Raw genomic sequence first — 22,569 nt, forward strand, 5'->3', positions numbered from 1 at the left:
CGGTTGAATCGGTACACATACAGTACAGGCCAAAAGTTTGGACACACCTTCTCATTCAATGTGTTTCCTTTTTATTTTCATGACTATTTACATTGTAGATTCTCCCTGAATGCATCAAAACTATGAATGAACACATATGGAATTATGTACTTAACAAAAAAGTGTGAAATAACTGAAAACATGTCTTATATTTTAGATTCTTCAAAGTAGACACCCTTTGCTTTTTTATTAATAATCACTTTTTGTCGGCTAAACTCAACTCTAACTGCCGCTGATACGACCGACGAGTTACGGAGCTCTGTAGCCGGCGATCGCCTGATGTCGTAGGATATCATACGAGTTGTTGTGCATAACTTTTCGTTGGATATCGTACAAACGCGTTCATGAGAATGCGTTGAGCCTGTCCAGCTTTGCTCCGTCTCAGACGTCGTGGATCGGGTTCTGCCTCGGAGAGAAGGCTCCTCTGTGAGCGGGGATCTCGTTGGCGTAGATCACCAGTTTCCCAAAGTCGTCGGCTCTGCTCATGGGGCTGTAATCCATAGAGACTCCAGAGTCTGCCACCGCCATGTAGGCGTACCCCGGGCCTTTGGGCATCCAGACTTGGCCCGGGTACTCAAAGCTCGACTGCGACGAAAGGCGACCCGACCCTGAGCTCTGCTGCACGGACCCCAGGTCCGAGTGAGATTCACACAGCGCTGTTTTTCTGGAGGCAAAGAGCTCCTGAAGGGGCGAGGCTTCCTCGAGAACGTCAGCCAGGTGATGGTCACCGTTGATCTCGTTGGCGTTGAGCGTGACGTAGGCGTCTTGAGACTCGAGCAGAGAAGACTGGGAGCAGAGCTCGGGGTTCTGCTGGAGGGCCCGTAAGCGGCCCATCAGCCAGGAGTTGTGTGGCGAGGTTCTCCATCGCTGCGCCAGAGCCGAATCGCCACTTTCCGACGGATCTCGGTCGTCCGACACCGGCGTTATAGCCTCGTGCTCGGCGCTGCCGGTCGTCGGAGCTCTGGAGGTTTTGGGAGGCAGAGGTGGGCAAGGGCTGAGCTCGGACAGGACTTCCAGAGGAGAAGGACATTCCTCCGAGTAGAAGAAAGCTGGAGTCAACCACGCGCCTCCGTTGGTCTGTCCTAACCACTCCTGTACAAAGACACAACAAAGGATCGGGAGGGCTTTCTCTGTAAAAAGGTCTCATCCCACAGGACTAGTGTTAGGACTTCATATGATTTAGAAATTACTAGGGCTGTGCTCGATTGAAGACCTTCTTAGTCGACTAACACTCATTCAATCGTACCGACTAATCGATTAGTTGATTTAATCGACAGATCTGTAAATCTGAGTTTCTCCACTAAGAGTCGTGTTAAAGCACCACTTTAATTCTCGTGTTTACCAGAGATGTGCTCGTACTTTTCTTGGAAATAAGTCATTCAGCATGAAAACAGCATCAGACATGACTAATGGACTACAGAGATCTAAGTTGACTAAGACCAGAACCACCCATTAGTCCCTTAAGAGGGAGCAGCCCTAAGGACTAGTTAGGACATCAAGTGATTTAGAAATTACAACCCTACCACGTGCTGCGCTTTCACACGGGATAAGCAAAGTCTGTGTTTTACTCCAATTTGCAGACATTATCACCCACATTATGATGTCAAAACGTTCCTTTATAATTACCAACGCAGCCAATACAACCCCAAAATCACAGAGATGCCGATTCGTATCCTTCACTCGCTGTCTTGTCAGCTGCTCAGATTGTTCGCCACCTTCTAAAAATATTAGAAACACCAACGCAAAGCCAGAAAAAACACGAAAGGTATAAATTAGCTGTTGCTCCATTATTTCTGGGACCAGAAGTGAAGTTAAAAAAAAAAGAATAATAATAATAATAATATGAATATGAATAGATTTTTGGAATTCTATAAAATAGATTTTGAATTGGTAGAGCTTAAATTGCGATACAAATGTGAATTGATTTGTTCGCACCCCTAGTAAGAACTAGAGGTGCGAATCTTCACTGATCTCCTGATTCGGTTACGATTATCATGTCAGCGATTCGATATCTCGATGCATCAAATCCATGTTTCTATTAAAGCCATGTAGGATATTTAATTCATAGCTTTTCAAGCTTCAAAAACCAAACATTCTGCAGTGCTCTAATACTAAATAACCTGGATACATAAAACTACACAGCACTGAGCACATGGCACCTCCTGAATGTGTTAACATACCAGAATATGTAAACAGAAATGTTGTTAGGTCTACATTACATTATAAACAGAAATAATCGATTATGAGTCGGCTGATTATCGATGCAGCATCGTCCATGTCCACGATTCGATGCATCAATTATTTGATTCATTTCAAAAGCTCTAGTATAGTAAGAACCCATGTGTAGGGCAGAACCCTCCTCCTTCTTCTTCAGGGTAAACATGTCTCGTTCTTACCTGAAAGTCTCCGCCGTAAACGGTGAAAAGACCTCTGAACTTGCTGTCCGGAGTCGGAATAGTCGGCCAGACCTTCTTTATAACAAACCTGTCAAGAGCACACACGTTTAAAAGATCATTTGACTAAATAATTCACTTTTTTCCATTAATCAGTACAGAAAGATTCTGACAGAGGCAACCATCTGTCTTCTTTTGTGGCTAGTAACTGAAATGAAGTTGATCGATAATTATTTACTGCGCTGTGGGGAAGGATTAAATCAGTGTATACGTTATACTACTGTATACTTCTATACTTCTTGAATAATTTGGGAGAAATATGTGTGTGTTTGTTGTGTTATGGTTGTTTAGGCTGCTGGATGCCTCAGGATGAATAATCAATCTCTCTATCTATCTATCTATCTATCTATATCTGTCTCTCTTTATATATCTATCTCTCTCTCTATCTGTCTCTGTCTCTCTTTATATATCTCTTTATCTATCTATCTATCTATCTATCTATCTATCTATCTATATCTGTCTCTCTTTATATATCTCTCTTTATCTATCTATCTATCTCTCTATCTATCTGTCTCTCTTTATATATCTATCTCTCTCTCTATCTGTCTCTGTCTCTCTTTATATATCTATCTATCTATCTCTTTATCTATCTATCTATCTATCTATCTATCTATCTATCTATCTATCTCTCTGTCTCTATCTGTCTCTCTTTATATATCTCTCTTTATCTATCTATCTATCTCTCTATCTATCTGTCTCTCTTTATATATCTATCTCTCTCTCTATGTCTCTCTTTATATATCTATCTATCTATCTATCTCTTTATCTATCTATCTATCTATCTATCTATCTATCTATCATCTATCTCTCTGTCTCTCTTTATCTATCTATCTATCTATATCTTTATCTATCTCTCTGTCTCTATCTGTCTCTATCTCTCTCTCTCTTTATCTATCTCTGTCTATCTGTCTCTCTTTATCTATCTATCTATCTATCTATCTATCTATCTCTCTCTTTATCTATCTCTGTCTCTATCTGTGTCTCTTTATCTATCTATCTATCTATCTATCTATCTATCTATCTATCTATCTATCTATCTATCTCTCTCTCTCTCTTTATCTATCTCTCTGTCTCTATCTATCTCTTTATCTGTCTATCTCTCTATCTCTCTCTATATATCTCTCCTTAGTCCTTTTTTTGCTTATTTGTGAACTCATTTTATATATTTCTTTGTGTTTTGGTTTTATTTTGATATGTCTAAAATAAAATGTCTTCATTCATTCATTCCTTCATTGATAAGTAAGCGCTGTGTTTGGGTCAGCTGACCTGCGGTGGGACAGCAGCATGCTGAGAGACAGCACGACCAGGATGAACGAGATGATCAGAGTCAGGGACATGATGAGGGAGTCCAGCTCTGCACCAGGGACATAATAATCAATCAATCAATCAATCAAATGATACAGCAGGGAGATAATAATCAATCAATCAATAAAATGATACAGCAGGGAAATAATAATCAATCAATCAATCAAATGATACAGCAGGGAAATAATAATCAATCAATCAATCAAATGATACAGCAGGGAAATAATAATCAATCAAATGATACAGCAGGGAAATAATAATCAATCAATCAATCAAATGATACAGCAGGGAAATAATAATCAATCAATCAATCAAATGATACAGCAGGGAAATAATAATCAATCAAATGATACAGCAGGGAAATAATAATCAATCAATCAATCAAATGATACAGCAGGGAAATAATAATCAATCAAATGATACAGCAGGGAAATAATAATCAATCAATCAATCAAATGATACAGCAGGGAAATAATAATCAATCAATCAATCAAATGATACAGCAGGGAAATAATCAATCAATCAATCAAATGATACAGCAGGGAAATACTGGGGAATAATCAATCAATCAATTGATATAGGAGGGAAATATTGGGGAATAATCAATCAATCAATTGATATAGGAGGGAAATATTGGGGAATAATCAATCAATCAATTGATATAGGAGGGAAATATTGGGGAATAATCAATCAATTGATATAGGAGGGAAATATTGGGGAATAATCAATCAATCAATTGATATAGGAGGGAAATATTGGGGAATAATCAATCAATCAAATGATATAGGAGGGAAATATTGGGGAATAATCAATCAAATGATATAGGAGAGAAATATTGGGGAATAATCAATCAATCAATTGATATAGGAGGGAAATATTGGGGAATAATCAATCAATCAATTGATATAGGAGGGAAATATTGGGGAATAATCAATCAATTGATATAGGAGGGAAATATTGGGGAATAATCAATCAATCAAATGATATAGGAGGGAAATATTGGGGAATAATTAATCAATCAATTGATATAGGAGGGAAATATTGGGGAATAATCAATCAATCAAATGATATAGGAGGGAAATATTGGGGAATAATTAATCAATCAAATGATATAGGAGGGAAATATTGGGGAATAATCAATCAATCAATTGATATAAGAGGGAAATATTGGGGAATAATCAATCAATTGATATAGGAGGGAAATATTGGGGAATAATCAATCAATCAAATGATATAGGAGGGAAATATTGGGGAATAATTAATCAATCAATTGATATAGGAGAGAAATATTGTATAGGAGGGAAATATTGTATAGGAGGGAAATATTGGGGAATAATCAATCAATCAATTGATATAAGAGGGAAATATTGGGGAATAATCAATCAATCAATTGATATAGGAGGGAAATATTGGGGAATAATCAATCAATCAATTGATATAAGAGGGAAATATTGGGGAATAATCAATCAATCAATTGATATAGGAGGGAAATATTGGGGAATAATCAATCAATCAATTGATATAGGAGGGAAATATTGGGGAATAATCAATCAATCAATTGATATAAGAGGGAAATATTGGGGAATAATCAATCAATCAATTGATATAGGAGGGAAATATTGGGGAATAATCAATCAATCAATTGATATAGGAGGAAATATTGGGGAATAATCAATCAATCAATTGATATAGGAGGGAAATATTGGGGAATAATCAATCAATCAATTGATATAGGAGGGAAATATTGGGGAATAATCAATCAATCAATTGATATAGGAGGGAAATATTGGGGAATAATCAATCAATTGATATAGGAGGGAAATATTGGGGAATAATCAATCAATCAATTGATATAGGAGGGAAATATTGGGGAATAATCAATCAATCAAATGATATAGGAGGGAAATATTGGGGAATAATCAATCAATCAAATGATATAGGAGAGAAATATTGGGGAATAATCAATCAATCAATTGATATAGGAGGGAAATATTGGGGAATAATCAATCAATCAATTGATATAGGAGGGAAATATTGGGGAATAATCAATCAATTGATATAGGAGGGAAATATTGGGGAATAATCAATCAATCAAATGATATAGGAGGGAAATATTGGGGAATAATTAATCAATCAATTGATATAGGAGGGAAATATTGGGGAATAATCAATCAATCAATTGATATAAGAGGGAAATATTGGGGAATAATCAATCAATTGATATAGGAGGGAAATATTGGGGAATAATCAATCAATCAAATGATATAGGAGGGAAATATTGGGGAATAATTAATCAATCAATTGATATAGGAGAGAAATATTGTATAGGAGGGAAATATTGGGGAATAATCAATCAATCAATTGATATAAGAGGGAAATATTGGGGAATAATCAATCAATCAATTGATATAGGAGGGAAATATTGGGGAATAATCAATCAATCAATTGATATAAGAGGGAAATATTGGGGAATAATCAATCAATCAATTGATATAGGAGGGAAATATTGGGGAATAATCAATCAATCAATTGATATAGGAGGGAAATATTGTATAGGAGGGAAATATTGGGGAATAATCAATCAATCAATTGATATAGGAGGGAAATATTGGGGAATAATCAATTAATCAATTGATATAGGAGGGAAATATTGGGGAATAATCAATCAATCAATTGATATAAGAGGGAAATATTGGGGAATAATCAATCAATCAATTGATATAGGAGGGAAATATTGGGGAATAATCAATCAATGAATTGATATAGGAGGGAAATATTGGGGAATAATCAATCAATGAATTGATATAGGAGGGAAATATTGGGGAATAATCAATCAATCAATTGATATAGGAGGGAGATATTGGGGAATAATCAATCAATCAATTGATATAGGAGGGAAATATTGGGGAATAATCCGTGTGAATGATGCTGACCTGCAGGCAGTGTTTCCATGGTGACCGGGTCGGTCCAGGAACTCCAGTAGCCGTTGTAGCTGATCCCGTCCAGCTTCACTCGGACTCGCAGCTGGTACTTCCTGTCCGGCTGCAGACCTCTCAGGATCAGCTCGGAGCTGGCTCGGACCACCTCCACCTGCAGAACAGCCCCCCCCCCTCATCAGTACCGGTCCACTAACCCAGACCCTCATCAGTACCGGTCTACTAACCCAAACCCTCATCAGTACCGGTCCACTAACCCAGACCCTCATCAGTACCGGTCTACTAACCCAGACCCTCATCAGTACCGGTCTACTAACCCAAACCCTCATCAGTACCGGTCCACTAACCCAGACCCTCATCAGTACCGGTCTACTAACCCAAACCCTCATCAGTACCGGTCTACTAACCCAAACCCTCATCAGTACCGGTCCACTAACCCAGACCCTCATCAGTACCGGTCTACTAACCCAAACCCTCATCAGTACCGGTCCACTAACCCAAACCCTCAACAGTACCGGTCCACCAAACCCTCATCAGTGCCGGTCCACTAACCCAGACCCTCATCAGTACCGGTCCACTAACCCAGACCCTCATCAGTACCGGTCTACTAACCCAAACCCTCATCAGTACCGGTCCACCAGACCCTCATCAGTACCGGTCCACTAACCCAGACCCTCATCAGTACCGGTCCACTAACTCAAACCCTCATCAGTACCGGTCCACCAGACCCTCATCAGTACCGGTCCACTAACCCAGACCCTCATCAGTACCGGTCCACTAACCCAGACCCTCATCAGTACCGGTCTACTAACCCAAACCCTCATCAGTACCGGTCCACCAGACCCTCATCAGTACCAGTCCACTAACCCAGACTCTCATCAGAACCGGTCCACTAACCCAGACCCTCATCAGTACCGGTCCACTAACCCAGACCCTCATCAGTACCGGTCTACTAACCCAGACCCTCAACAGTACCGGTCCACTAACCCAAACCCTCAACAGTACCGGTCCACCAGACCCTCATCAGTACCTGTCCACTAACCCAGACCCTCATCAGTACCGGTCCACTAACCCAGACCCTCATCAGTACCGGTCTACTAACCCAGACCCTCATCAGTACCGGTCCACTAACCCAGACCCTCATCAGTACCGGTCTACTAACCCAAACCCTCATCAGTACCGGTCCACTAACCCAAACCCTCAACAGTACCGGTCCACTAACCCAAACCCTCAACAGTACCGGTCCACCAAACCCTCATCAGTACCGGTCCACTAACCCAAACCCTCAACAGTACCGGTCCACCAGACCCTCATCAGTACCGGTCCACTAACCCAGACCCTCATCAGTACCGGTCCACTAACCCAGACCCTCATCAGTACCGGTCTACTAACCCAGACCCTCAACAGTACCGGTCCACTAACCCAAACCCTCAACAGTACCGGTCCACCAGACCCTCATCAGTACCTGTCCACTAACCCAGACCCTCATCAGTACCGGTCCACTAACCCAGACCCTCATCAGTACCGGTCTACTAACCCAGACCCTCATCAGTACCGGTCCACTAACCCAGACCCTCATCAGTACCGGTCTACTAACCCAAACCCTCATCAGTACCGGGTCTACTAACCCAAACCCTCATCAGTACCGGGTCCACTAACCCAAACCCTCAACAGTACCGGGTCCACCAGACCCTCATCAGTACCTGTCCACTAACCCAGACCCTCATCAGTACCGGGTCCACCAACCCAGACCCTCATCAGTACCGGGTCCACTAACCCAGACCCTCATCAGTACCGGTCCACTAACCCAAACCCTCATCAGTACCGGTCCACTAACCCAAACCCTTATCAGTACCGGTCCACCAACCCAGACCCTCATCAGTACCGGTCCACTAACCCAGACCCTCATCAGTACCGGTCCACTAACCCAAACCCTCATCAGTACCGGTCCACTAACCCAAACCCTCATCAGTACCGGTCCACCAGACCCTCATCAGTACCGGTCCACTAACCCAGACCCTCATCAGTACCGGTCCACCAACCCAGACCCTCATCAGTACCGGTCCACCAACCCAGACCCTCATCAGTACCGGTCCACTAACCCAGACCCTCATCAGTACCGGTCCACTAACCCAAACCCTCATCAGTACCGGTCCACCAACCCAGACCCTCATCAGTACCGGTCCACTAACCCAGACCCTCATCAGTACCGGGTCCACTAACCCAAACCCTCATCAGTACCGGGTCCACTAACCCAAACCCTCATCAGTACCGGTCCACCAGACCCTCATCAGTACCGGTCCACTAACCCAGACCCTCATCAGTACCGGTCCACCAACCCAGACCCTCATCAGTACCGGTCCACTAACCCAGACCCTCATCAGTACCGGTCCACTAACCCAGACCCTCATCAGTACCGGTCCACTAACCCAGACCCTCATCAGTACTGGTCCACCAACCCAGACCCTCATCAGTACCGGTCCACTAACCCAGACCCTCATCAGTACCGGTCCACTAACCCAGACCCTCATCAGTACCGGTCCACTAACCCAGACCCTCATCAGTACCGGTCCACTAACCCAGACCCTCATCAGTACCGGTCCACTAACCCAGACCCTCATCAGTACTGGTCCACTACACTACAGGGTGGTGTACAATCAAAACGGCGTGTTCCTGAGTTCGCCAGAGAGACGAGAGATAAGCTCGTGAACGAGCATGTTGCTACCGGTTGCTAAGACAACACAAACAAATTGTTGCTAGTGCGCTAGTGGCCATCGTGACGTCGTGGGCCAAGAATGCGGAAAAGCCGAGCTCCATGTTGTCTTAATGTTCTTCTGAGCTCTCTCATTGGACGGTAGTTCTCTTCATACATCCATCCCTGACCATCATGGAGGCTCGCTCACAATCTGATCTCATATCAGACTAAAGTAGTGTTTCTGGAGACATGTGGAGAGAGACAAGGCTGTGTGTCTGTGTGTGTGTGTGTGTGTGTGTGTGTGTGTGTGTGTGTGTGTGTGTGTGTGTGTGTGTGTGTGTGTGTGTGTGTGTGTGTGTGTGTGTGTGTGTGTGTGTGTGTGTGTGTGTGTGTGTGTGTGTGTGTGTGTGTGTGTGTGTGTGTGTGTGTGTGTGTGTGTGTTGTGTGTGTGTCTGTGTGTGTGTGTGTGTGTGTGTGTGTGTGTGTGTGTGTGTGTGTGTGTGTGTGTGTGTGTGTGTGTGTGTGTGTGTGTGTGTCTGTGCGTGTGTGTCTCTGTGTGTGTGTGTGTCTGTGTGTGTGTGTCTGTGTGTGTTAGTGTGTGTGTGTGTGTGTGTGTGTGTGTGTGTGTGTGTGTCTGTGTGTGTGTCTGTGTCTGTGTGTGTGTGTGTGTGTCTGTGCGTGTGTGTGTGTGTGTGTGTGTGTCTGTGTGTGTGTGTGTGTGTCTGTGTGTGTGTGTGTGTGTCTCTGTGTGTGTGTGTGTCTCTGTGTGTGTGTGTGTTGTGTGTGTGTGTGTGTATATGTGTGTGTGTGTGTGTGTGTATCTGTGTGTGTTTCTGTCTGTGTGTGTGTTTGTGATGAGGTCATACCTGCCCCACGTGGCTGTCATCGTCCGTGGTGTAGCTGACCTCGTACATCATGCTGTCGTCCATGTACTTCAGGGGGGCACCCAGCTGACGTTGAGCTGGTCTCGCTGACCCGTACGGCTCACCGTAACGTTACCCGGAGGGTCCAGAAGAACTGGCGAGCACAAAGACACGAGGCAGCTTGTGAGGGAAGGTGGGAAACACTGGCAAACACTGGCGAACACTGGCGAACACTGGCAAACACTGGCAAACACTGGCAAACACTGGCAAACACTGGCAAACACTGAGAAACACTGAGAAACACTGAGAAACACTGAGAAACACTGGCAAACACTGGCAAACACTGGCAAACACTGGCAAACACTGAGAAACACTGGCAAACACTGGCAAACACTGGCGAACACTGAGAAACAATGAGAAACACTGGCAAACACTGGCAAACACTGGCAAACACTGAGAAACAATGAGAAACACTGGCAAACACTGGCGAACACTGGCGAACACTGGCAAACACTGGCAAACACTGAGAAACAATGAGAAACAATGAGAAACAATGAGAAACACTGGCAAACACTGGCAAACACTGGCAAACACTGGCAAACACTGGCAAACACCGGCAAACACTGAGAAACACTGGGAAACACTGAGAAACACTGGCAAACACTGGCAAACACTGGGAAACACTGAGAAACACTGAGAAACACTGAGAAACACTGAGAAACACTGGCAAACACTGGCAAACACTGGCAAACACTGAGAAACACTGAGAAACACTGGGAAACACTGGCAAACACTGGCAAACACTGGCAAACACTGGCAAACACTGGCAAACACTGGGGAACACTGGCAAACACTGGCAAACACTGATAAACACTGATAAACACTGATAAACACTGGCAAACACTGGCAAACACTGAGAAACACTGAGAAACACTGGGAAACACTGGGAAACACTGGGAAACACTGGCAAACACTGGCAAACACTGAGAAACACTGGCAAACACTGGCAAACACTGGCAAACACTGAGAAACACTGAGAAACACTGGGAAACACTGGCAAACACTGGCCAACACTGGCAAACACTGGCAAACACTGGCCAACACTGGCCAACACTGGCCAACACTGGCAAATACTGGGAAATACTGGCAAACACTGGCAAACACTGAGAAACACTGGCAAACACTGAGAAACACTGGGAAACACTGAGAAACACTGGCAAACACTGAGAAACACTGGCAAACACTGGCAAACACTGGCAAACACTGGCAAACACTGAGAAACACTGGGAAACACTGGGAAACACTGGGAAACACTGGGAAACACTGGGAAACACTGATAAACTGAGAAACACTGGCAAACACTGGCAAACACTGGCAAACACTGAGAAACACTGGCCAACACTGGGAAACACTGAGAAACACTGGCAAACACTGGCCAACACTGGCAAACACTGAGAAACACTGAGAAACACTGGCAAACACTGGCAAACACTGAGAAACACTGGCCAACACTGGCAAACACTGAGAAACACTGAGAAACACTGGCAAACACTGGCCAACACTGGCAAACACTGGGAAACACTGAGAAACACTGGCAAACACTGGCAAACACTGAGAAACACTGGCCAACACTGGCCAACACTGGGAAATACTGGCAAACACTGGCAAACACTGGGAAATACTGGCAAACACTGGGAAACACTGAGAAACACTGGGAAACACTGGCAAACACTGGCCAACACTGGCCAACACTGGCCAACACTGGCCAACACTGGCCAACACTGGGAAATACTGGCAAACACTGGCAAACACTGGCAAACACTGGCAAACACTGAGAAACACTGGCAAACACTGAGAAACACTGAGAAACACTGGGAAACACTGGGAAACACTGGGAAACACTGGGAAACTGAGAAAATCTCAATCATTGCCAATCTTACAGAGACGGAGAGTGTAGGTATATTTTTACTGATCACTAACATGCTAGTTAACATTAGTAATTACTGATCACTAACATGCTAGTTAACATTAGTAATTACTGATCACTAACATGCTAGTTAACATTAGTAATTACTGATCACTAACATGCTAGTTAACATTAGTAATTACTGATCACTAACATGCTAGTTAACATTAGTAATTACTGATCACTAACATGCAAACACTGAGAAACACTGAGAAACACTGGGAAACACTGGCAAACACTGGCAAACACTGGCCAACACTGGCCAACACTGGCCAACACTGGCCAACACTGGCCAACACTGGGAAATACTGGCAAACACTGGCAAACACTGAGAAACACTGGCAAACACTGGCCAACACTGGCCAACACTGGGAAATACTGGCAAACACTGAGAAACACTGGCAAACACTGGCAAACACTGAGAAACACTGGCAAACACTGGCAAACACTGGCCAACACTGGCCAACACACTGGCCAACACTGGGAAATACTGGCAAACACTGGCAAACACTGAGAAACAATGGCAAACACTGAGAAACACTGGCAAACACTGAGAAACACTGAGAAACATTGAGAAACACTGGGAAACACTGGGAAACACTGGCAAACACTGATAAACACTGATAAACACTGATAAACACTGGAGAAACACTGAGAAACACTGGGAAACACTGGGAAACACTGGGAAACACTGGGAAACACTGAGAAACACTGGCAAACACTGGCAAACACTGGCAAACACTGGCAAACACTGAGAAACACTGGCAAACACTGGCAAACACTGGCAAACACTGGCAAACACTGGCAAACACTGGGAAACACTGATAAACTGGCAAACACTGGCAAACACTGGCAAACACTGGCAAACACTGGCAAACACTGGCAAACACTGGCAAACACTGGCAAACACTGGCAAACACTGGCAAACACTGGCAAACACTGGCAAACACTGAGAAACACTGAGAAACACTGAGAAACACTGGGAAACACTGGGAAACACTGGCAAACACTGGCAAACACTGATAAACACTGATAAACACTGGCAAACACTGAGAAACACTGGCAAACACTGGCAAACACTGATAAACACTGGCAAACACTGGCAAACACTGGCAAACACTGAGAAACACTGAGAAACACTGAGAAACACTGGGAAACACTGGGAAACACTGAGAAACACTGGCAAACACTGGCAAACACTGGCAAACACTGATAAACTGAGAAACACTGGCAAACACTGGCAAACACTGGGAAACACTGAGAAACACTGGCAAACACTGGCCAACACTGGCAAACACTGGCAAACACTGGTAAACACTGAGAAACACTGAGAAACACTGGGAAACACTGAGAAACACTGAGAAACACTGAGAAACACTGAGAAACACTGGCAAACACTGGCAAACATTGAGAAACACTGGCAAACACTGAGAAACACTGAGAAACACTGAGAAACACTGGCAAACACTGATAAACTGAGAAACACTGGCAAACACTGGCAAACACTGGGAAACACTGAGAAACACTGGCAAACACTGGCCAACACTGGCCAACACTGGCCAACACTGGCCAACACTGGGAAATACTGGGAAATACTGGGAAATACTGGCAAACACTGAGAAACACTGGGAAACACTGGGAAACACTGGCAAACACTGGCCAACACTGGCCAACACTGGCCAACACTGGGAAATACTGGGAAATACTGGCAAACACTGGCAAACACTGGGAAATACTGGCAAACACTGGGAAACACTGGGAAACACTGGGAAACACTGGGAAACACTGGGAAACACTGGGAAACACTGGGAAACACTGGCCAACACTGGGAAATACTGGCAAACACTGGCAAACACTGAGAAACACTGGCAAACACTGGCAAACACTGGCAAACACTGGCAAACACTGGCAAACACTGGCAAACACTGGGAAACTGAGAAAATCTCAATCATTGCCAATCTTACAGAGACGGAGAGTGTAGGTATATTTTTACTGATCACTAACATGCTAGTTAACATTAGTAATTACTGATCACTAACATGATAGTTAACATTAGTAATTACTGATCACTAACATGCTAGTTAACATTAGTAATTACTGATCACTAACATGCTAGTTAACATTAGTAATTACTGATCACTAACATGCTAGTTAACATTAGTAATTACTGATCACCAACATGCTAGTTAACATTAGTAATTAAACCTAAACAGATAATGGAAGTCCAAACTGCCTGTGAGCTTCTCCTGTACTATACGGTAATTCCTCTACTGTGTGACAGTAAGTCTCGTGGTTATGACCCAATCGTTAGCCTATTGTTATAAAAGCGTCTGCTACGGAGCCATAACGTGAGCTACAAGGTAATGGAGCCTTTTATACATCGTCGTGTTTCTTTAGAAATAAACAACGGAGAAATAGAGTCTTTAAACGCTTCAGATGTAAAGTTATTCTCTGTCAAAGTGACGGAAAAAACAAATTGCGGTCAGTGTAATGCTAACAAGAAGTGATCGCTTTGTAGCAACAAAATGGCGCCATCGGAGGTTCGAGTTCTGGGAGCTAAGCTTACCCCCTTGGTTGAAACTTATTTTCCGGATGAATGGATGAGCAGAAATCATCTGAAATATTACAGTCCAGGGGTTCCATAACTCATTACAATTAATTAGGGGGCGGTAGTAGTTCAGTCCGTAGGGGACTTGGTTTGGGAACCGGAGGGTCCCTGGTTCAAGTCCCAGCACGGACCAAAGTACAGAGTTTGGATTGGTAGCTGGAGAGATGCCAGTACACCTCCTGGGCACTGCCAGGTGCTCTTGAGCAAGGCACCGCCCCCAAACCACTCAGGGTGCTGGTCCAGCACTGGCAACCCAACTCAGTCTGACATCTCTCCATTTGTGCATGAAGAGGTCCTGAGCATCTGTGTGTAGTGATTTCTAACAAACAGAGTGTAAATTGTAACAGTATACAATAAATAGTATAAATTATTGATTTATCAGTGAGGTTAATAATTGTCATATGCACATTTAAGGAGGTTATTTCCCCAAAAAAAGAGAAAAATACCTAGGTTACATGCGTGCTAACTCAGAAAGAATTAGAAAAGTCGATCTACCGGAGAATAAAGAGTTGAAACTGTAGATGTACGCACACACCACGGCCGACTTGAGCTTTAAAGTTAGCGGAAGTCATTCATTTTCAACGGAAGCTGGCAGAAAGTTGAAGTTTGGTCAACTTTATGGTAATGAGCTATGACGCGGTTCAGCGGTAAACAACCAGCAACCAAATAGTGTCCTTCTGGCTGGCTGATCCCAGAGAAACATACGATGCTTTTTATTCCATTGTTGTGTATATTTGTGTATCGCACCTTCGGTGTAAATAGTCTATTTATATTGTCTTAACTGTCTTGTTGTATAAACATGTTATGTTTATTGTTTTTGTCATGAACTCAACTCTGTCATGTCATTATAATTGTGGAGGACTACAGATGGAAAGTAGCATAATGCTAAATCTGGTGCAGCCATCTTTTTAATGTAACTGCACATTGTCCTGCTAAATAAACTAAACTTTGGTTCCTACCAAAACATTAGTTCTGAGAAAACAGAGGAAAAGCTCCTCATGGCTGCTGCTGGGTCCCCCTATCATTTATGATGTGAGGGTGTTTGGGTATAGGGACCAGTTAAAAAGAACAAGGATGGGATAAAATAGCTGAGACAGTTGGTGTCTCCGTGAGTTGGTGAAGTGCGTGATGATGATTTATTATTTTTAACTAAGAGGGAATAATTGCACAACAATGAGCAGTGCACCACAGCATGCTAGTCTTCCTTGCTTGATGTGAATGGTACGATCTGATTGCAGATCATTTCATTTGCTCACGATAACTCCGATTTGACCAATCTTTACATAAAGATATTTCCAGCATAAATTGATTCAGAAAAAGCTAGAAATAGGTCGCATAAAAATTCACCTGAATGCAGGAAATTAAGTGTTTAACGCTCAAAATTTTGGCCAGTTATGATTAGGCCACATGTTGGTGCCATCTAAATAACATCTACAAACTGGTCTGAAGCTGAAATGAACATACACCGGCTATTAATAAGCTGGGCAAGCCAATCACCATTTTGCATTGCGTTAAGGTCCTGTTTACACAAATACGCTCGCGGGTGAAAACGACAAAATATTTGCCTTTTGTTTAGATGGTGACGGTGTTTTTGGTGTGTGTGTCTGTGTGTGTGTGTGTGTGTGTGTGTGTGTACCTGTTTAACTATATTCGTGGGGTCCAAAAACTGGAGAATACAGTATACTTGTGGGGTTCACAGCCTTGTGGGGTCCAAAATGCTGGACCCCACAAGGTTAAAGGGCTGTTTGAGGGTTAAGACTTGGTTTTAGGATTAGGGTTAGAATTAGGTTATGTGAGGGTAAGGGTTAAGAGTTTGCTTTCACATACATATATGTGATCAATTGTTAATGTAAAGTATTAAAGAAAACCGCTTTTAAAACATCAAATATGAGGAATTTAAGAGGCTATGAAAAGGATCACGAGCTGTTTAGTGAAATCAGTGGCACAGTTTGCAGTGAAATAACTCACAGACAAGCTCGATGAGAAGGCTGCGATTGTGGATCAGTGTTCCCAGTCGATGAACTCTTATGTCCATTTGGACAAACATCTGCGCGGGTTCAGACGGGCAGATTTAACAGCCTCTTCCTCCGGAGGCAGGAAGTGATCTCAGTGGACACGTGCTGCTGTTCTCATTCCTGCCGGGACAGAGAGACAGTCAGTCAGTGAGTTTTTTTGTGATTGTTATGGGGCAAAATCCTTGATTGTGCAGCACGTTTTCTTAAAAATGCAATGGAATATGTGGGATATTTATGCAATTTTATGCGATGAAATTGTGGGAACTTGCAAAACTGCGGATTGATGAAAAGAGAACTGCTTTTCGATGATGTTCACGCCAGAATTACGCCACTTCATAACGTTCCCATGGCAACAGGGGAAATGGCTGTTCTTGTGTGAAGTAAACAACATTTTTCAACTTTCTGCTAAGATATATTAATGGGACTTTTTGTGCAAGGAAAATGCAGGGGGTTATGAAATCATGCAAGCCTTGCATATTTTGCGCAGAAATCGGCAATTTATGCAGCGAAGTAAGGGCATATTTGAAAAAATGCGCCCCCACCGCATTAATATGCAGACTTTGGCTGATTATGGGATTGCATTTTCTGGAGGGACTGATCAGTAGGCTGACAGAGCTGTTCTCATTCACTTTAAAGTGATGGTTCGAGTAATTTCCCCAGGCTTCTTTGCACCGTGATCTCGAGCCAAACAACCCCAGAAGCTTTTTCCCTTGTTATAACGTTGGTCAAGTTAGCATTATCAGCTGGTTAGCTTAGTGCAGGCACTAATGGATCCATGTTTGTATCTCTTAAAGTTCCCCACTAATAATGCCTGGAATGATACCAAACTTCTACACTAGTACAAATAGGTTCTGTACTTATAAACGAGGCATTAGAAAGTTTGTAACTACACCAGAATTATATTTAAATAACACTTGCCTGATGGATACTCCTCTCGGTTGCTACCCAAGAAGATCCCGCGAGATCACGATAGAGCACAACATCTATTGCCGGAAGAGACTACTGGTAAAGAAGAATCAAGAAGTGAGTGACCAGCAGAAGCAGCTACTGCAGTGTGAGGCGACAGGACAAGATGCCACACAGTTGGATAGATCCCGCCTGCGGTTTAAAAGCAATAGATGTTGTGCTCTGTGCAGGATCTCAGGATCTAGCAATGTAGCAGCCGAGAACCTATTTGTACTACTGTAGAAGTTTGGTATCATTCTGGGCATTATTAGTGGGGTAATTTACAAGATACTTAACTGGATCCATTAGTGCCCGTGACTAAGCTAACCAGCTGATAACGCTAACTCGACCAACGTTATAACAAGGGGAAAAAGCTTCTGGGGGGTTGTTTGGCTCGAGGTCAAGGTGCAAAGCAGCCTAGGGGGAAATTACTCCCAACCATCACTTTAAACAATACAGATGATGCTGAGTCATTCATGAATTAGTCATGACAAAAAAAATATTATAACCATTGTATTATTCGATCAGTCCGCTATGTTAGCAAATATAAAGCTAGCTAGCTTGTTTAATAGCTTGTTTGATAGCTTGTTGGATGGTTAGTTAGCTAGCTTGTTTGGTAGTTAGTTAGCTAGCTTGTTTTGTAGCTTGTTTAATAGCTTGTTGGTTAGTTAGCTAGCTTGTTTTGTAGCTTGTCTAATAGCTTGTTATATAGCTAGTTAGCTAGCTGGTTTAATAGCTTGTTAGATAGTTTGTTAGCTAGCTTGTTTGGTAGCTTGTTAGATAGTTAGTTAGCTAGCTTGCTAATTCCACCGCAGTGCTATAATGCTACACTAGTTATATATATACTAGTACACTACAAAGTTGTATATGTGGTGATAGCGTGGTGCTCGTTATGCTGTGACAAGACTGTGAATGAAACATGGTTGTTACATTTGACTAATTTTGTGGCCGGCCGGGCTAGTTTTCCCGCCAAGCTCTCAGTTCATCATCATCTGTATTAGAGAAAATGTTTGGGGAATAAAATAGAATAAAACCCTCTGAGCTCCAGTATTGTTGCTATACCTGTCTGGTCCTGACTGGGACTTACTGGTAGGTGTATGTGAAAGAGTACTGGTCCACGGAGCCGCCCTCTCCTCATCTTCCTCCCAGAAGCATGTGAAGTCCTTCCTGCCTTCAGCGAAGCACAGGTTTTGTGGCTCCTCTGAGCAGCATCGCCACTGGAGAAAGGTGAAGTCAGGAAGCAACAGAGAGAAGAAATGGAGAAGACGAAGGCCAAAAAGGTTTTTGCTTTCAGTTCAGTTCAGTCACTTTATCATCCCAGACGGGGGACTTCATTTGCAGTCAGGAGTGCAAGAAACAAACACGTGTACAAGCCTAAACGAAAAAGATAACACTACAATAACATTAAGTACAAAATGTTCCAACCTAATTTCACACAATACTACAGCAGCGATCTCTACAAAATTCTAAACAACTTGCCAATTAATCCGATTTATTGAACTGAGATACTGTGAATCTACGACCTAAAGGGAGAGAGTTTCAAACTCAAATTGAGGAGGAGGATTTAGCTGGTTATTGTCACGTAGCGTATCAGAATCAGGCCAAGTAAGGCCTCCCTTGCACACTGGCTGCGTGGCGTGTCCGTGTTAATTTGGGTTCCCATGGTAACAGGTTAGAGCGTGCACGCTGCCTGCGGACACGCATGTCTCAGTAAACACGTGCACGCTCAGAAATAGGGCCGATGCTCATTTTTCACGCCACTCTAAATGACGTATTGATGTTTGAAAGTCTTGAGGTTTTGATATAAATGCAGATATATAAATGTAATTTAAAATAATGAATAAATAATTTTAGATTTTCTAATATGTCACCTGTCAATCCAGAAGGAAATATTCTGAGCCTATTCTGCCGTCAATACTGCCGACTTTGTCTTTGCTGGAATCAGATCAGAATATGTTTATGTTTATGGGAAACATCCATGTTTGAAATTGTAATTTCCCACTGGGGATCAATAAACAGTATAAATTATTATTATGATTATAAAATAAATTATTATTATTATTATTAAATGATGTGTCCAGACAAGGCTAGCAGCAGCGGGCGTCAGACACCTTTCTGGTGGGGAAGACGTAGAAAGCACCACGCAGCCAGCGTAGGGAGGCCTGAGGCTGAACCTGTACTGACACAGATTACAGCTCTAAACAAGGACAACAAAGCTGAACGAGACAAACACGTAGAGCGGCAACAATTAGTGGACTAATCCATTAGTCGATAGACAGAGAAATCATTGCCAACTACTTTGATGATCAATTATTAGTTTAAGTAATTTTTCATACAAAATGGATGTTTTCAGCCTCTCAAATATGGAGATGTCCTGCTCTCTCCTGTTTTATATCACATTAAACTGAATATCTTGGGGTTTAAGACCGACATCAGCTTGACTTTGAGAAACTGCGATGAACATTTTTCACAATTTTCTGACATTTCATGGACCACAATGATTAATCGAATAATGAAAACAATTTCAGACCTATGCACATTTTGATGTTATGAATTCAACTAAAGAGGGAGTTCTGATGTTATCTTTAAATCTAATTTAAAACTTTCTATTCTATATTTCTATATTCACTACAGGTAACAATATAAACAGTTTTATCTTTTACCTTTTTCGAAACTCGCGCGCCCTGACGATGGAAGCTTTCCACACGGCGCACAATATCCCCCCAAACCGCCACCAACCTGCCTTAGGTGAGCGCATTTCATCCTTCTGGCTTGTCTGGGAGCAGAAAGACTTTCAGCCTGCTGCTGCCCGCCGGCATAACTAGAAAAACAAGCTGGCTGGAGCGGGTCTGCTGCAGCTCTGACAGAGGAGAGGCTGCTTCTACTTTAGATAGTATTTGGATAGTGCAGCGCGGTTACGCGCCTGCTAGTGACAGATAAGGAAGGGGTGTGTGTGTGTCTGTGTGTGTGTGTGGAGCCGAGCTGTTTACTTTCTGCAAAAGTTAGTGAAGGAGAGGGTGGCAAAAAAACGTTTTACTCTCTTGTTGGATATGGGAATCACGCACTCATTGATGTTTACAACTTGTTTGTGCTGGGTGAGAGAGAGAGAGAGAGAGAGAGAGAGGAGAGAGAGAGAGAGGTGTTACGTTACGTTGTGTAAAAGCGCAAACGTAGGTAGGTACAGCGGTGTGCATGTGATACGCAGTTATACGCATTATGTCCACACTGAGAAAGCTCCAGCATCTCCATATACCCACTTAGAAATGACCAGTGACACACACAAAACATACTTTCCATTATATTTTTGATATATTTTAAATTGCCATCTGTTTTCTTCACATAGGTTAAATAAAAGGGATTTCCACTGTATACAGCATTAAAGTGTATCTGAATGCAAAAAAATGAAGTTGCTTATGCTCAAAACTTCCCTTTGGGGGAGGATATATATATATATATATATATATATATATATATATATATATATATATATATATATATATACACACACACACACACAATATACATTAGACAACAACACTGGGGTGGTGGAAGGTGGGTAGATGGATGGATAGATAATGAAATTTAAAAAATATTTAATATAGGCTATGTAAGTATTATCGTAAGAACCGTGGTAAAGTTATTTTATATTGGACGGTGGGTATTCAGTCCCTCCAGAAAACGTAATTATGCAAACGTAATTAACGCATAATCAGCCAAAGTCCAGATATTTGTGCGTAATGATTTTTTCAACTACGTCACACTTTCACCGCATAAATTGGTAGATTTCAAGGCAAAATGGTTTAAATGATTTCATAATACCCGATTTTGTTGCAAAAGTCCCATATCTTATATCAAAAATGTTGGAAAACCTCCAAAAAACACGAGGGAAAAAAGCAACAAAGTCCCAAAAAGCACATCAAGAAATTGACAAAAACATCAGAAAAAGTGACCAAATACTTGGATGAAAGTGACCAAAACGTAAAATAAAAAATTTTGAATTTGAAAATTTGACCCAGAAAAACAGAAAGCTGCTGGGTCGACCGTAGGACAACACGAGGAAAAACATTCAGAGCTCCACAGGCAACCATACCCCCTGCTCTGGCCCTGGGCCAGGCTAATCCTTGCATGTGCCCAAAGTAACGGAAACACAGAGTACTCACACACACACACCTCCTCAGACGCAGCAACTGTTTCTATTCACCACTGCACCCGCATGTTTTTCTTTCGTTCGGACCAGTCAGTTTGCAGACGCTTTCGTTTCATCACCGTGATAAGCCCCCGACCCCTTCTGCTGCCCATCCCCGTCAGTTTAAAGACACCTTCAGAGACTTTTGCGTCACCTGAAAGCGGGAGAAGACAGCCTGATCCCAGGATGATGTAAAGACAGGCTGCACTTCACTCACATGACGCCATTCAGCTACTGCTGGAACAAGTATTCTATCCTTTACACTCCTACGTCCCATACACTAAGGTTAATGCCACTCTAGAACAGCTGGATATACCCTATTCCACCCAAATCCATGTCTGATGCTTATAGGTCAATACTTTTAACTAACGTTAGCTTCGGCGCTAATTAGCCTTTGGCTGCAACAGTGAAGGCAAGCCTGTGGCCCCAAGAGAACTTGATGATCCATTCATCGCGCACCTCGTTAAACTGGAGAAACTCAGAAACCTTCTGCCATTCCAGCGGTTTCAATCACACTCAGCTATTGCTGTCACTGCTGAAAAGAAAATAAGTTTAAAT

General features: G+C 42.6%; 1 protein-coding gene across 1 annotated transcript in view; it reads right to left on the reverse strand.

Annotated features, from left to right (window-relative positions):
• Positions 1-274: 274 nt before the first annotated feature.
• Positions 275-22,569, reverse strand: part of epor (erythropoietin receptor) — a 39,958-nt gene continuing 17,663 nt past the window's right edge. The window contains exons 6-9 of the mRNA XM_028599954.1: positions 6,731-6,887; positions 3,759-3,846; positions 2,436-2,523; positions 275-1,131 (exon numbers count right to left, since the gene is read on the reverse strand). Of these exons, the coding sequence (XP_028455755.1) occupies positions 421-1,131; positions 2,436-2,523; positions 3,759-3,846; positions 6,731-6,887 (1,044 nt within the window). The 3' untranslated portion in view covers positions 275-420. The remainder of the gene's footprint in view (positions 1,132-2,435; positions 2,524-3,758; positions 3,847-6,730; positions 6,888-22,569) is intronic.

This window comes from Perca flavescens, chromosome 15 (assembly GCF_004354835.1).
Source record: "Perca flavescens isolate YP-PL-M2 chromosome 15, PFLA_1.0, whole genome shotgun sequence".
Taxonomy (NCBI): domain Eukaryota; kingdom Metazoa; phylum Chordata; class Actinopteri; order Perciformes; family Percidae; genus Perca; species Perca flavescens.